Source organism: Ornithorhynchus anatinus, chromosome X5 (assembly GCF_004115215.2).
Source record: "Ornithorhynchus anatinus isolate Pmale09 chromosome X5, mOrnAna1.pri.v4, whole genome shotgun sequence".
Classification (NCBI taxonomy): domain Eukaryota; kingdom Metazoa; phylum Chordata; class Mammalia; order Monotremata; family Ornithorhynchidae; genus Ornithorhynchus; species Ornithorhynchus anatinus.
In genome coordinates, this window is record NC_041753.1 from 25,608,201 (window position 1) to 25,623,104 (window position 14,904).

The 14,904-nt window shown below is 48.0% G+C and overlaps 1 protein-coding gene across 5 annotated transcripts in view; it reads left to right on the top strand.

Annotated features, from left to right (window-relative positions):
- The window catches only part of COMMD10 (COMM domain containing 10), a 240,622-nt gene that overhangs the window by 79,177 nt on the left and 146,541 nt on the right, over nucleotides 1–14,904 (top strand). For 2 of the 5 annotated variants that reach the window (XM_029055690.1, XM_039910832.1), the window contains one exon: nucleotides 12,042–12,105. The exons of the other annotated variants lie outside the window; for them this stretch is intronic. In XM_029055690.1, the coding sequence (XP_028911523.1) occupies nucleotides 12,042–12,105 (64 nt within the window). The remainder of the gene's footprint in view (nucleotides 1–12,041; nucleotides 12,106–14,904) is intronic. 5 annotated transcript variants of the gene reach the window in all.

Sequence of the window (14,904 nt, forward strand, 5' to 3'; positions counted from 1 at the left end):
GTGTCCCAAACAGAACTTCTCACCTTCCCACCCAAACCCTGGGAGAGCCCTGTCTTTCCCATCTCTGTAGATAACTCTCCTATGCTCCCTGTCTCACAAACCTGTAACCTTGGCATCGTCCTTGACTCATCTCTCTCATTCAACCCACATATTTAATGTCATCAAATCCTGTCAATTCTACCTTCACTACGTCACCAAAATCCACCCTTTCCTCTCCATCCAAACTGCTAGTACATCGATCCAAGCACTTATAGCCTGCCTTGGTAACCCTTTTAGCCTCCTCTCTGACCTCCCTGCCTCCTGTCTCCCCCAACTCCAGTCCTTACTTGACCCAGTGCGGCCCAGGTCGTTTTCTAAAAAAAAACCAAAAAACATTCAGTTCATGTCTCCCCACTCCTTTAGAGGGAGGTGGTTTGCGAAATGGAAGTGGAAATGACGGGTGTAAATAACCCATCAGAGGAGTTTGGGCAGGATCGAGAGGAGGGGGATAATAATAATAATAATAATAATAATGATGGCATTTGTTAAGCGCTGACTATGTGCGAAGCACTGTTCTAAGCGCTGGAGGGGTACAAGGTAATCAGGTTGTCCCACATGGGGCTCACAGTCTTAATCCCCATTTTACAGAAGAGGTAACCGAGGCACAGAGAAGTGAAGTGATTTGCCCAAAGTCACACAGCTGACAAATGGCGGAGCCGGGATTAGAACCCATGACCTCTGACTCCCAAGCCCCGGGCTCTTTCCACTGAGCCAACGCTGCTTTGGGCTGATAGCTGGCTGATGCAGTGGGTCCAGAGAGAGTTTTGTTTTTTGTTAGGGAAGGGGAGACAGAGACTTGTTTGGAAGCAGAGGGGAAGGAGCTATCAGGTGATTGCAGATGGCAGTGAGGGAGGAATGAAGAATGGGCACAGGTACTTTTAATAAGGTGTGAGAGGATGGAGTCTGAGGCACAGTAAGCATATAGTGGAGGACTTTCTCTTGAAAAGTTAAAAATAATACTGCCCAGCCCATTCTGCAACTATCAGGAGGTCCAGGAAATATTGTATTGTTGTTCAGACTTGGAATGTATCTATGGGAAGCTGGAACCGTCTCCAGCTTGTTTTTTTAATTATATTTTCTGCCATTTAGAGGAGCGTTTTCTTACAAATGCTGGTAATTCTGCAACCCATTTTACAGCTGCAAAATCATGGAAAACTCAAGGCCTTGATTACTTCACTCTCATATAATAACAATTGGTAAACACCTAAATTTAATTAAAATGCAGAATCATAGGTATTAGTCATGGATTCTGATTGGGGCAGGGGGTTGTGTTTTTGGTTTTGTTTTTTTTTTTTTTTGCCTAAAGAATACTGTGGTTTTCTTTTTCGTAAGGAAAGTATGCCGTAATGTGCATCGAGTCTCTAACCTTTTTGCAGATTTGTGTTGTTTTAGGTTTCAAGAGCTGCAGAGCAGAATATGATGTGATTGATGAGAGCTTTTATCTGTATACTCAGCAGTTGGACTGCAATAGTATTTTTGTAGTCAGAAGGAAAGCTGTGATAGTATAACACTATGTTACAACCTTGTGCTTGGAGTCGGACATGCTGTGCAAATCATGCAGTTGGCCGGTCTGGCGCTCAGATAAAATAGTCGGGCGAGTTCTCTCTGGATCTTAGATTTGGTACCTTTTTCTGGCGAGGTAGAGAGAAGGCATTGGAAAAGGGGCTCTCAAGTGGTATGCGGTAAAAAGAACTGGTACTTTTAGTATTTTTTAAATCACAACTAAAGCTGAGAGAAAACTTCCAAAAAGCCATTCTTTCTTCCCAATTGACACTGAACTTGCATTTCAGTAAGCCGGACTTAAAGTGCATTGGATTGCCGACGAGACGTGAGACTGAGACCTGGAAGCAGGAAGAGCCCAGGCCTGGGAGTCCCGAGGACCTGCGTCCTAATCCGGGCTCCAGTGCTTGCCTGCTGGGTGACCTTTGGCAAGTCACTTCACTTCTCTGACCCTCCGTTTCCTCTACTGGAAAATGGGGAGTCAAAACCTGTTCTCCCTCCCACTTAGAGTGTGAGCCCCATGTGGGACAAGGACTGTGTCCCAGCGCTTACAACAGTGCTTGACACATAGTAAGCATTGAGCAAATACCATTAAAAAAATGCCAAGATGAAGTGCCAGAATAACTGAATGTACAGTCAGATATACACATATGCATAAGTGCTAAAGGCCGCTTTAAAAACCTAAGCACTGGTGGTTGCATTTGGAGTTCTGTCATTCGGGGTATTAGGAATTAGTCGGAGAAGGCTTTTTTACAGTATTCGTCAAGCGCTTACTATGTGCCAGGCACTGTACTAAATGCCGGAGTGTTTACAAGTTAACCACGTTGAACACAGTCCATGTCCCACATGGGGCTCCCAGTCTTAATCCCCATTTTACAGGCGAGATAACTGAGGCACAGAGAAGTTAAGTGACTTGCCCCAGGCCACGCAGCTGGGATTAGAACCCAGACCTTTCAAACTCCCAGGACCGTCGTGTTCAGTCCACTAGGCAACCCTGCTTTTCTGTTGGAGGAGGTGGGACTTGCGAAGGGTTTTGAAGACGGAGAGGGCTGAGGTCTTCTTATGGTATTTATTAAGTGCTTACTGTGTGCAGAGCACTGTACTAAGCACTTGGGAGAGTACAGTGCAATAGCATGGGTAGACACAGTCACTGCCCTCAAGAAGCTTACGGTCTAGTGGGGGAGACAAGCATTGAAATGACTTTCAGAAGGGAGAAGAAATTACAGATAAGGTCTGGTGGATTTGGTAGAGGAGGTCATTCCAGGATGGGAGAACAGCATGAGCAAGGGGTTGGAAGTTTGTTAGACAAAAACAGGCTACTGCTAGAAGATGAGTTTGGGAGTAGTGAAGAGGAGGAGCCGAGGAGCACGTCTGAGAGCCGAAGGGCAGGAGCTGAGAATGTGAGGATGAAGATAAAAGGGAAGGAGGGGAGGGTGGGAGTGTTTCCGAGGGATGAGAGGGGATGAAGTCAGAGGCACGGGGGGGTGTAGACTTGGAAAATGGACAGTAGATCGCCTTCTAAGAGACAGCTGGAAGGAGGGAAAGAGGAGAATGTGGTAATAGGATGGTGAAAAGTCAAAGGAGGCACTTTAAAAGTTCAAACTGGGTGGTTTCTATTTTACTAACGAAGTAGTGAAAGTCATCGGGGGATAGGAAGGGAGGTGATAGGAGCTTCAAGGGGGAAGTTAAAGGTCTGGAATAGATGGTGGGGGCTTCGGGCCTGGGAGTCAGTGAGAGAGTTTAGCAGGTCAGAATGAGTTTGAAATGGCAGGACTCATCCCCAGTTCCTGGATTTTCTCAAACAACATTTGGGTGCAGAAATGTAAAGCGTGGAGGACGCAGACTGTGTGCGTATGGGTGGGTGAGATCCACACAGAGGAGAGAGCGTGGTCCTGGGAGTCAGAAGGACCTGGATTCTAATCCAGGTCCCCCCACTTGTCTGCTGTGTGACCTTGGGCAAGTCACGTAACTTCTCTGCGCCTCAGTTACCTCCTCTGTAAAATGGAGATCGAGACTGTGAGCCCCACGTGGGACAGGTGCTGCGTCCGACCCGATTTGCTTGTAACCACCCCAGCGCTTAGTACGGAACCTGCTGCACAGTAAACGCTGAACAAATAGCACGATTATTATTATGCAGAGCCGGAGGTTGGTGGGGCGAGGCTGACGAAAGGGCAGAGGGCAAGAATTGTGTCTTCTACCTCCGCTGAACCCTCCAGAGCACCTAGATCAATGCCCTGCACAGAATAAGCACTGAATAAATACTTTGAGTGCTTGATTGATGGACTTTAACATCAAAGAATGGGAGGGTTGGTAGGGAATCCAGGAGGCTTGTAGAAGCCTAGGACAGAAGGACCAGGTCCGGAGGTCATGGTGTGGAGTGAGGACAGGATTCAGGGATATGGTGGCAGGTTGGAAGGTTACAGTTGTTGACTAGTGGTAGTTAGGCGACGAAGAGCTTTTTTTTTTTTAAGTGGTATTTGTCAAGCACTTACTATGTGCCAGGCACTGTACTAAGCACTGGGATAGTCCGAGGAACTTGGACGCAGCCCATGTCCCACATGGGGCTCCCAGTCTTACTCCCCATTTTACAGATGAGGAAACTGAGGCACTGAGAAGTTCAGCGACTTGCCCAAGTGGCGGAGCTGGAATTAAAACCCAGGTCTTTCTGACTTCCAGGCCCGTGCTCCATGCGTATGGCCACACTGCTCCTCGCGGCCTATCTTAGAGCTTAGAGTTGGAGCCTTGTTTGGAGACGATGAGATCCAGCCCGTATCTGTGCTGATGTTTGACTGAAGTGGGGTAAGCGTGATAATCATAACTGTGATGTCGGTTAAACGTTTGGCACGTGCCAAGCATCATACTAAGCACAGGGGTAGATAATCGGATCGGACGCATTCCCTGCCCCACGTGGGGACTCGCGGGCTGAGGAGGAGGGAGAACGGGTATTAAATCCACCTTTTACGGATGAGGAGACTAAGGCACAGAGAAGTGAAGTGACTTGGCCACGTCTTGCAACGGGTAAGTGGTAGAACTTTTTTTTTTAATGGTATTTGTGAAGGGCTTCTTATGTGCCAGGCACTGTATTAAGTACCGTGGAAGATACAAGCTAATCGGGTTGGACACAGTCCATATCCCAGATGGGGGCTCACAGTCTTAATCTCCATTTTGCAGATGAGGTAACTGAGGCACAGAGAAGTTCAGCGACTTGCCCAGGGTCACACAGTAGGCAAGTGGCAGAGCCGGGATTAGAATCCAGGTCTCCTGATGCCCAGGCCCCGGCTCTTTTCTGATGAACCATGCTGCTTTTCACTAGGCGGTGCTGGTTCTCGTAGCCTAGTGAAGTAAGAGAACAGCAGAGTTGATTAGGGGAGGAGGTGGATTGTCAGGGAGGTAAGAGGGATTATCAGCGTGGAGGTTGACGCTCCCAAGGATCAGGGTAGGAGCATCAGTGCGAATGAGAAGGAGAGAAGGGTCTTAAAAGTCAATCAGAAATGCCCAGGTAGGATCAGGAGGACATTAGGTCACTGTGACTAATAGTTTTATGGAGACGGGGGATGTGGGGTTCAAAAGAAGAAGGGGAGAGAGATGGAAAGGATAAAATAGAAGAGTGCCCGGCATATAGTAAGTGCTTAAATGCCTTTCAAAAAAAAAAAAAAAGATCAAAAGCAATGTGGAGTGAGAGGAACACTCCAACTCCCTCCCCCGCTTCTTCTGTGAGATGCGGGCACTGGGAGCAAATGAAGCCAACTTTGCTTATGGAAGACAGCATCATGAGGCGAAAACCTGTTTTTGATCATAATTGTGGTGTTTGTGAAGCGCTTACCATGTGCCAGGCACTATACTAAGCACTGGAGTAGATACAAGCAGATCGGGTTGGACACAGTCCCTGTCCCACATGGGGCTCACAGTCTCAATCCCCGTTTGGCAGGTGAGGTAACTGAGGCGCAGAGAAGTGAATTGGCTTGCCCAAGGCCAGGCAGCAGACAAGTAGCGGCGCCGGGATTAGAACCCATGAGCTTCAGACTCCCAGGCCCGTGCTCTATCCGCTACCCCGTAGTGAGCGGGTCAGGAAAAGGTCGATGATGATGAGACTTTTACCCACAGTGAAACGGGTGATCCACAAGCGGGGCCATGGTAGAGGAGGGTGGGGCTTCACGGAACCGGGAGGAGCTGAATGACAACGTTGTTACGGACAGGCAGTGTCGGCGGGGTGAGAATAGAGGAAGGAGATTTGGTGAGGGGAAGGAGAGTGCGCTGGCTTTAAAGCACTCAGTCAGCTCACCCCATCCTACCTTACCTGACTGGTTTTCTACTACAGTCCAGCCTGCGCACTTCGCTCCTCTAGCGCCGGTGTACTCTCTGTGCCCCGATCTCGTCTTATCTCGCAGCCGACCCCTTTCCCGCATCCTCCCTCCATATGCAGCAGAGCACGACTCGCCCCACCTTCAAAGCATTATTAAGATCACATCTCCTCCAAGAAGCCTTCCCTGATTTAAGCCCTCTTTTCCCCGGCTCCCTCTCCGTTCCGCATCGTCTGTTGCCCTTGGATCTGTGACCTCTGGGCAGTCGATGTATGCCCCACCCTCAGCCCACAGCACTTATGCGTATATCTATACGATATATCTTATAAACTATTTATACTGATGTCCGTCTCCCCTTCTAGACTTGAGCGAGTTGTCTACACCCGCCGCCCCAAGTTCTTCTCCTCCTTGACCCCCTCCAATCTGGTTTCCTTCCCCTTCAAGTGCACAGAAACCGACCTCTCAAAGGTCACAAATAACCCCCTTCTTGCCAGATCCAATAGCCTCCACTCCATCCTAATCGAACGCCCCCTTCTCCTGGAAACGTTATCCAACCGTGGCTTCACTGCCACCATCCTCTCCTGGTTCTCTGGCCGCTCGTTATCGGTCTCTTTCGCAGGCTCCTCCTCTGCCTCCCGTTTGTGGGAGCCCCTCGAGGCTCAGTTCTGGGTCCCCTTCTACTCTCCATCTACACCCACTCCCTTGGAGAACTCATTCACTCTCAAGGCTCCAACTACCACCTCCATGCAGATGATTCCCAAATCTACATCTTGAGCCCTTGACCTCTGTGCCTCAGTTACGTCATCTGTAAAATGGGGCTCAAGACTGTGAGCCCCGTGTGGGACAAGGACTTTGTCCAACCTGATTACCTTGTCTCTACCCCAGTGCTTAGAACAGTGTTTGGGAATCTCGTAAGTGCATAACAAATACCACAGTTATAAAGATTATCATCATCTCTCTCCCTCTCGGCAGTCTCGCATCTCCTCCTGCCTTCAAGACATCTCTACTTGGTTGTCCCACCGGCACCTCAGACTTAACGTGTCCAAAACAGAACTCCTTATCTTCCCACCCAAACCCTGTCCTCTCCCTGATTTTTCCATCGCTCTAGATGGCACCCCCATCCTTCCCGTCTCGCGAGCCTGTAACCTTGGCATTCTCCTTGACTCACCTCTCTCATTCAAGCCACATATTCAGAATATCACCGAGTCCTGTCGGTTCAACCTTCACAACGTTGCTTAAGGTCCGCCCTTTCCTCTGCGTCCAGGCATTCGGCTCCTCCCTGTTCCGTGCATCCCCTCCACCGGTCACTCTCCCTATCCCACCTCGATTACTGTATCAGCCTCCTTGCAGACCTTCCTGCCTCCCGTCTCTCCCCGCTGCAGTCCATATTTCACTCGGATCCCTGCCTCGTTTTTCTGCAAAACTGTTCCGTCCATGTTTTCCCACTCCTCAAGGACCTCCAGGGGTTACCCACCCACCTCCGCGTCGAACAGAAGCGCCTTAGCATCGGGTCTAAAGCACTCAATTACCTTGCCCCCTCCTGCCTCCCCTCGCTGCTCTCCTACTACAACTCAACCCACTCGTTCCGCTCCTCTGATGCGCCAGCCTACTCACTGTACCTTGTACCTGTATCTCGCCGCCGACCTCTTGCCCGTGTCCTGCCTCTGGCCTGTGATGCCCTCCATCTAAATATCCGACGGACAGTTAATCTACCCACTTTCAAAGCCTTACCGAAGGCACATCTCCTCCGAGAGGCCTTCCCTGACTAAGCCCTCCTTTCTTCCTTTCCCACTCCCTTCTGCGTTGCCCTAATTTGCTCCCTTTTCTCACCCCTCCTTCAGCCCCACAGCACCTACGTACACATCTGTAATTTATTCATTCGTACTAATGTCTGTCTTCCCCTCTAGACTTTGAGCTCGTTGTGGGCAGGGAATGTGTCTACCAACCCTGTTGTACTCTTCCAAGCACTCAATACACTGCTGTAAACACAGTAAGCGCTCAATAAATACCATTTATAAATATAATGTTGGTATTGGTTGAGCGCTTACTATGTGCAGAGCACTGTTCTAAGCGCTGGGGTAGATACAGGGTCATCGGGTTGTCCCACGAGAGGCTCACAGTTAATCCTCATTTTACAGATGAGGTAACTGAGGCACAGAGAAGTGAAGTGACTTGCCCACAGTCACACGGCTGACAGAGCTGGGATTCGAACTCATGACCTCTGACTCCCAAGCCAGTGCTCTTTCCACGGAGCCACGCTGCTTCTCTAGCATCGTTTACGATGATGGCGACAATGATACATGGTGGAGGGATGGAGTACCAAGATTGTGAATATAATAATGGTATTTGTTAAGTGCTTATTATGTATCCGGCACTGTACTAAGTGCTGGGGTGGATACAAGCAAATTGAGTTGGACGCAGTCCCTACCCCGTGTGGGGCTCACAGTCTCAATCCCCATTTTACAGGTGAGGTAACTGAGGCACAGAGAAGTAAAGTGACTTGCCCGAGGTCACACAGCACACAAGTGGCAGAGCTAGGATTAGAACTCATGACCTTCTGACTCTCAGAGAAGCAGCATGGTGCAGTGGATAGAGCATGGACCTGGAGAGTCAGAAGATCTTGGGTTCTAATGATGCAGCATGCATGATGAAGCAGCATGGCCCAGTGGCAAGAGCATGGGCTTGGGAGTCAGAGGATGTGGGTTCTAATCCTGGCTTTGCCACTTGTCTGCTGTGTGAGCTTGGGCAAGTCACTTAACTTCTCTGTGCCTCAGTGACCTCGTCTGTAAAACGGGGATTAAAAGTGTGAGCCCCACGTGGGACAACCCGATGACCCTGTATCTACCCCAGGGCTTAGACCAGTGCTTGGCACATAGTAAGCAGAAGCATAGTAAGGAGAAGCAGCGTGGCTCAGTGGAAAGAGCCCGGGCTTTGGAGTCAGAGGTCATGAGTTCGAATCCCAGCTCTGCCACTTGTCAGCCGTGTGACTGTGGGCGAGTCACTTCACTTCTCTGTGCCTCAGTTCCCTCATCTGTAAAATGGGGATTAAGACTGTGAGCCCCACGTGGGACAACCTGATTCCCCTGCGTCTACCCCAGCGCTTAGAACAGTGCTCTGCACATAGTAAGCGCTTAACAAATACCAACATTATTAACAAATACCATTACTATTATTATTATTATTATTATTGTTCATAATCCTGGCTCTGCCCCTTGTCTGCTGTGTGATCTTGGACAAGTCACTTCTCTGTGCCTCAGTGACCTCATCTGTAAAAGGAGGATTAAGACTGGGAGCCCCATGTGGGACAACCTGATTACCTCGTGTCTACCCCAGTGCTGAGAACAGTGCTTGGCACATAGTCAGTGCTTAACAAATACCGTAATTATTATTATTATTGTTATTAATGCTGGCTCTGCCCCTTGTCTGCTCTCTGATCTTGGGCAAGTCACTTCACTTCTCTGTGACTCAGTTACCTCATCTGTAAAACGGGGATTGAGACTGTGAGCCCCACGTGGGACAGGGACTGTAGCCAACTCGATTTGCTTGTATCCTCCCCTGCTCTTAATACAGTGCCTGGCACGTAGTAAGCGCTTAACAAATACTAATATATGTCGTTGATTTATATCTCTTCTCACCGACCGATTCGGAATCCAAAGTACCTACCTATCTGGGAGTTTACTTGCATTCGCACTTTGGTCACTTCCGCCCAGTTAAAATCGAACTATTTCACACCGATGCTTGGGCTCTCCATTTTTAATTCGCAAATGTTGACAAGAAGTGATCCGCCTCCCTCCCGACACCCCCCCCCCCGCCCCAAGTTCGAGGAATAGATCACAGAATGTGCTTCTTCATTTATTTCAGTGCGTGCTTTTGTTTTAACTGTACGATGCAAAGCTGTAGCAAAATATGCTATTGTTGACTTCTAAAAAGAATTCATTTTGAGTGAGATGAGACCTCGCAACAGTTTTTTTTTTTTTTGCTCCGCGCGGAGTGAAATTGCCTTTTGGCTGTGTTCGTTATAGCTGTCCTTTAGGTTTGAAGATGACGCTAGTAACCGTGAGATTTTATCAGTGTGCCCACATTTGGCTGGTGAGACCCATGTGTAACCAACGTTCTCATCTACACCCTGGACATGAAAAGATTGTCCCTCGTCTCTGTGAGTGATTATGACGGGCATGGCTTATGTTCCCCCCCGCTTTTTGTCCAGATCTCAAAGGCTCGCTTGCAAGGAAGTGACACCGTTTCTAATTGCTGTATGCCAAGCTGGCTGTCTTCTGCAGCTGTCTCCCAATTTTCCATGGCTCTGCTCCATCCTTTGAGGTTTTGCCTCATTGTATCTTTCAACTGTTGCTTCCGTCTTCCCTTTTTACTGTTTCCCCATTCCACCTCACTTGAGAGCAGCTATTGGATCCGGTGAGGTCGCCCGTCCTCCTCACGTGTCCTGCCCAGAGAAGGTGTGATGTGACAAGAATCGCTTAGAGGCTGGATCTCATTGTTGGTAATCCTGTCTTGCCATTTGATGTGTGATTAGAGTGGCGGATGTAGAACAATAATTATTTTAATGTAGTGTCAGAAACTTGCTCAAAGGTGGGTTCCACCACAAATCATAAAGTGTGGGAGGATTGTTCTGATCTTACACGGATCAAAGTTTTACGCCTGCACCTTAATTACGGATGAGCCACCTGCGATCATTCACATTTCTGGTTTTAGACCCTAAACTCCCAGGCGTTTTGGCGGTCGAATAGATTTCTGCCTCTCTCAAGTTCCACCTATGTTGGGTTCATTCATAATTGTCTCCAGAGTTCACACTTTCAGCTGAATATTCATTGAAAATCCTCCGGCCGTGTAATTAGAATCTAGTTGATGTTATCGATCGTTTGCATAGAGCAGCTAGGTATCGGCACCCGTCTGAAAATATGCCGATCACTGTTAAACATAGACCGAAAGACCGTCCCCTTACCGGGTTTGTCCTCTGCACTGTGCTCCTGGTGCTGTTTTCATTTTGGCCTCCTTATCTGTTGATTTTTTTTTATACAGCATTCAGTACTCTTTCTTGCTGAGAATAGTGTAGTGAGTGCTAAGGGGAATTCCTTAGAAGGAGAAGCAGCATGGCTTCCTGGAAAGAGCACAGGCTCGGGAGTCAGAGGACGTGGGTTCCAATCCCGGCTCTGCCGCTTGTCTGCTCTGTGACCTTGGGCCAGCCACTTAACTTCTCTGTGCCACAGTGACCTTATCTGTCAAATGGGGATGGGGACTGTGAGCCCCACGTGGGACAACCTGATCCCCTTGCATCTGCCCCAGTGCTCAGAACAGTGCTTGGCACACAGTAAGCGCTTAACAAAGACCGTAATCATTATTATAATTATTATGAATTCCAAAGGAGAAAACCAGATATGCCCCAGCCCTCGAGGCATTTTCCATACGAAGGGGAATCAGAATGAACACAAATACAGAACCCCTAAATAGAAAGTTGTAAGACGGAGGTTCAGCATCCAGAACCTGTAGAAGGACACAGATGTACACCCCATTTTGTTCTAGAAGCAAGACAGGTATTTGGGGGGAAAGCTGGTAAGTTCTCAAACACACAGCCATGTCTTTGACACCAACTCTGTTATATCGTCCTCTGCCAGGTGCTCAGTACAGTGCTCTGCACACAGTAGCGCTCAATAAATCCGCTTGATTAAATACGCCCCATCGGTATCCTGATCAATGCGGGCATCGGCGTCCGTACTAGAGTACGGAGCCCTCACCTGCTCCGGCCCCAGGCCTCAGGCGATGACCCCGAGTTTCAGAAAGAGGTTTCCTTTTCTCTGTTCCTACTCACACTGGTGGGGGCCTTTGCAGGAAGAAATAGAGGCACAATGTGGTTAGGGCCTAAACTCGGGGCTGGTGCTTCTAGGAATTGAGGGGAATGGTGAGAAGCGGCGGGGCTTAGTAGAATAGGGCATGTGCCTGGGAATCAGAAGGACCTGAGTTCTAATCCCGGCTCCACCACGTGTCTGCTGTGTGATCTTGGGCGAGTCACTTAACTTCTCTGTGCCTCGGTTACCTCATCTGTAAAAAAAATGGGGGTAAAGAGTGTGAACCCCAGGTGGGAGAGGGACTGCGTCTAATCTGATTGACTTGTATCTTCCCCAGCGCTTAGAACCTGGTGCATAGTAAGCGCTTAACAAGTACCATTATTATCATTACTATTATTAGGTATTACTGAGGAAGATTCAACAGGATTCAATAATGGATTGGATGTGTGGGGTCAAGGAGAAAGGTGAGTCAAAGATATTAGGTGCACGAAGGACGATCCGTGAGGGGTAGAGATGGTGTCTTCCGACTACCAAGTGCTTAATGTAGTGTTCTGCACACAGTAAGTGTGCAGTAAATGCTCTTGATTTGATTGATTGAAGTGTAGCCTGGCTAGGATGGGAAAATATGGGAGAGGTATTTGGGAGGGGAGATGTGGAGTTGGGTTTTCAACAGTTTGAGCTTGACATGGTGGAACATTCAGTCAGTCAATCCTCTTTATCGAGCGCTTCCTCTGTGCAGAGCACTGTACTAAGCACTTGGGAGAGTACCCTGTAACAGAGCTGGCAGACGCGTTCCCTGCCCACAACGAGCTTCCGTTCAAGCCGAGGTAGGAAGGAGAATGGAAGGGAGACCCTAGCCATTCAGTCGTATCTATCGAGCGCTTACCGTGAGCAGAGCGCCGTACTGGCTTTAGGGCGTCAGAGATCCACATGGCATCGACTGCTTTGTTTTGCAAAAAAAAGTCCAAATTTTTGAAGTTGTGTAGCAGTTTTATGAATTTAGGCCTGCGGGGGTGGGCCCCCCCCCCCCACACCGGGCTTTATTAAGGACCTGCGCGTAGATCTTGAAAGGCCTGTACATATTGAAGGTCATCCCCTATCTTGTTAACATTTGTCCTTCTGGAGGTACTGGCTATTCAGTACCTGCCGTCAAGTACTTGCCAGCCCAGATGGATTTGACATGGACCAGGTGCCTTTAATAAGGCTGCCAGCCTTTGCAATCCTGCTTCAGGTGTTTGAAGGTCCAGGTCACCACCTCAATCAGTTGTGAAGCCAACAGCCTTCATCTCTCCCGGTGCTGGTAATTTACTGTGGCGTTAAATACGACTACCGTGGCGTTAAAGTTTACATCCGCTATCTGCCCTAAAATGCTTAGCTAAGTTGAACAACGACAAACAATAACCCAGAAGCTTTTATACAGGCAGACCCGACTGTGACCTTCCTGACATTCAACCCCTTTGGTATAAGAGCACTTCTGGACCCCTCGCAGACTTTGTCCAAGCATGGTGGTTAATGAGATAAAGAAAGAAAGCTTGCTTATTAAGAAGATAGCAAGAAAAGGCTGAAGAGAAAAATATGCTCGGTTTTCCCCAGACCCTAACAGGCTGGATCATGTGATTAAAAATGCAAGGACAATACCAAAACCAAATTGTTTTTATTAGACCTTTATCAGGTACCTATCTGTATGTTAGAGGCTCTGCAGCTTCAATTAAAAAAAAAAAAAAAGGTTTGCTTAAAAAAGTAATTCAATTAAAACATTCTTTTATTTAATCATCTTTATGTGGATGATAGTAAGTTAAAGTCAAGCATTTTGACCCTGCGATAGATGTACTCTAGGGCTGGGGAACTGGAATGTTTTATTGCTTGAGAGTAAAATGGGTTTTGCACAATATCCCCTTATCTATCCCCTAAGTAAATGAAGAACCCTTACAAGAGTGATGCAAAACCCATTGCAAAGCAGCACTTATTGCTAAAGCTGCTATCTCTTCTGATTAGACCAGAGCTCCTGAATCTCTTTCTGGGGAGCAACTCAGTATTCGGCAATTTTCACTAAAATGCTCTCCCAGCAGGGGCTAAAGTGGTATTTTGGGGCACCAGGCATAGGAGAGGGAGTTAGAAACTAGTACACGGACGGAGAAGAAAGTTGGCGAAAAGAAAAAAAAGAAGGAACTGACAACTGCGATGACAACAAAATGATCTGTAAGTCTTAATGTGTGAGAAAACTACAGATAGATTTGGCATATACAAACGAGCATACACCTGAAATTTGAAAGGGAAGAGGAAAGCGCTTGGTATCATGGTGTTGGTATGGCGTTCACATTGGGTTAGAGGTTGTGCCTTTCGGGTTGCTTTCCGTTTCTCGTCTCCCAACCGGTGTCATCTCTCACCTGACACGCCTTTATGGTTTTGTCCGGCAACCGTTAGATTAGCCCATTAACAGCCGCACGAACAAAGTAGAAATAGAATAGCTGAAGGCAACGTCAGAAGGAGAAGAGGGGAGGGAACCAAGAACAAAAGGAAGAAGGAAAAGGAGGAGTGGTATGTTTTTAATCCGTTTCCACTCTTTAAAGGGTCTGATCTTATGGTGAGTAAATTACTCTATAGGAAGAAACGACTCCCCCAAGTGAGGTAAATTAAACTCACCAAGGACACCTGGGTATACTTTACCGAAAGAACTAATTTACTGAATGGAAGAGTTAATTCACCTCATGTGGATGAGCAATTTACACCCAGAAAGTATTGCGCTCGCCATAGGAGTATGATCTTAATTGCTGTTGGTGGTAGACTGATGTTTTCAGCGTTAGGCAAGTCGGCTGTGAGACCTGGATTTACCACAGACATCACACCCAACTTCTCGAACGGGTTGGTTTTTTTTTTTTTTTTTTTTTAATGGTATTTGTCAAGCGCTAGTTGCATCAGCTTCACCTTCGGGCCGTACGTAGCGTCAGATTGTGAATCGGGATCGCAAGCAGTGAGCTCCTGGAACACGGTGCGTCGCCCGGCATTGACGCAGAGGTCGGTCAGCTTAGCTGGACAGGGTATGTGAGGAAAATGGGCGACAGCAGGACACCCAAGCAGTTGCTGAATAACGAGCTGAAGAGGAGGGACATTAAGCAAGCAGAGGAAACGTTTTAAAGATATCTCAAACATCATCTCAGGAGATACGGGCACGGCTGCGGGTTACTCATGGGCACATACTGAGAGTCAATTGTGGCCGTCTGACATATCTGGCGTAGGGGATTCGGGATTCAAATAAGAGACCT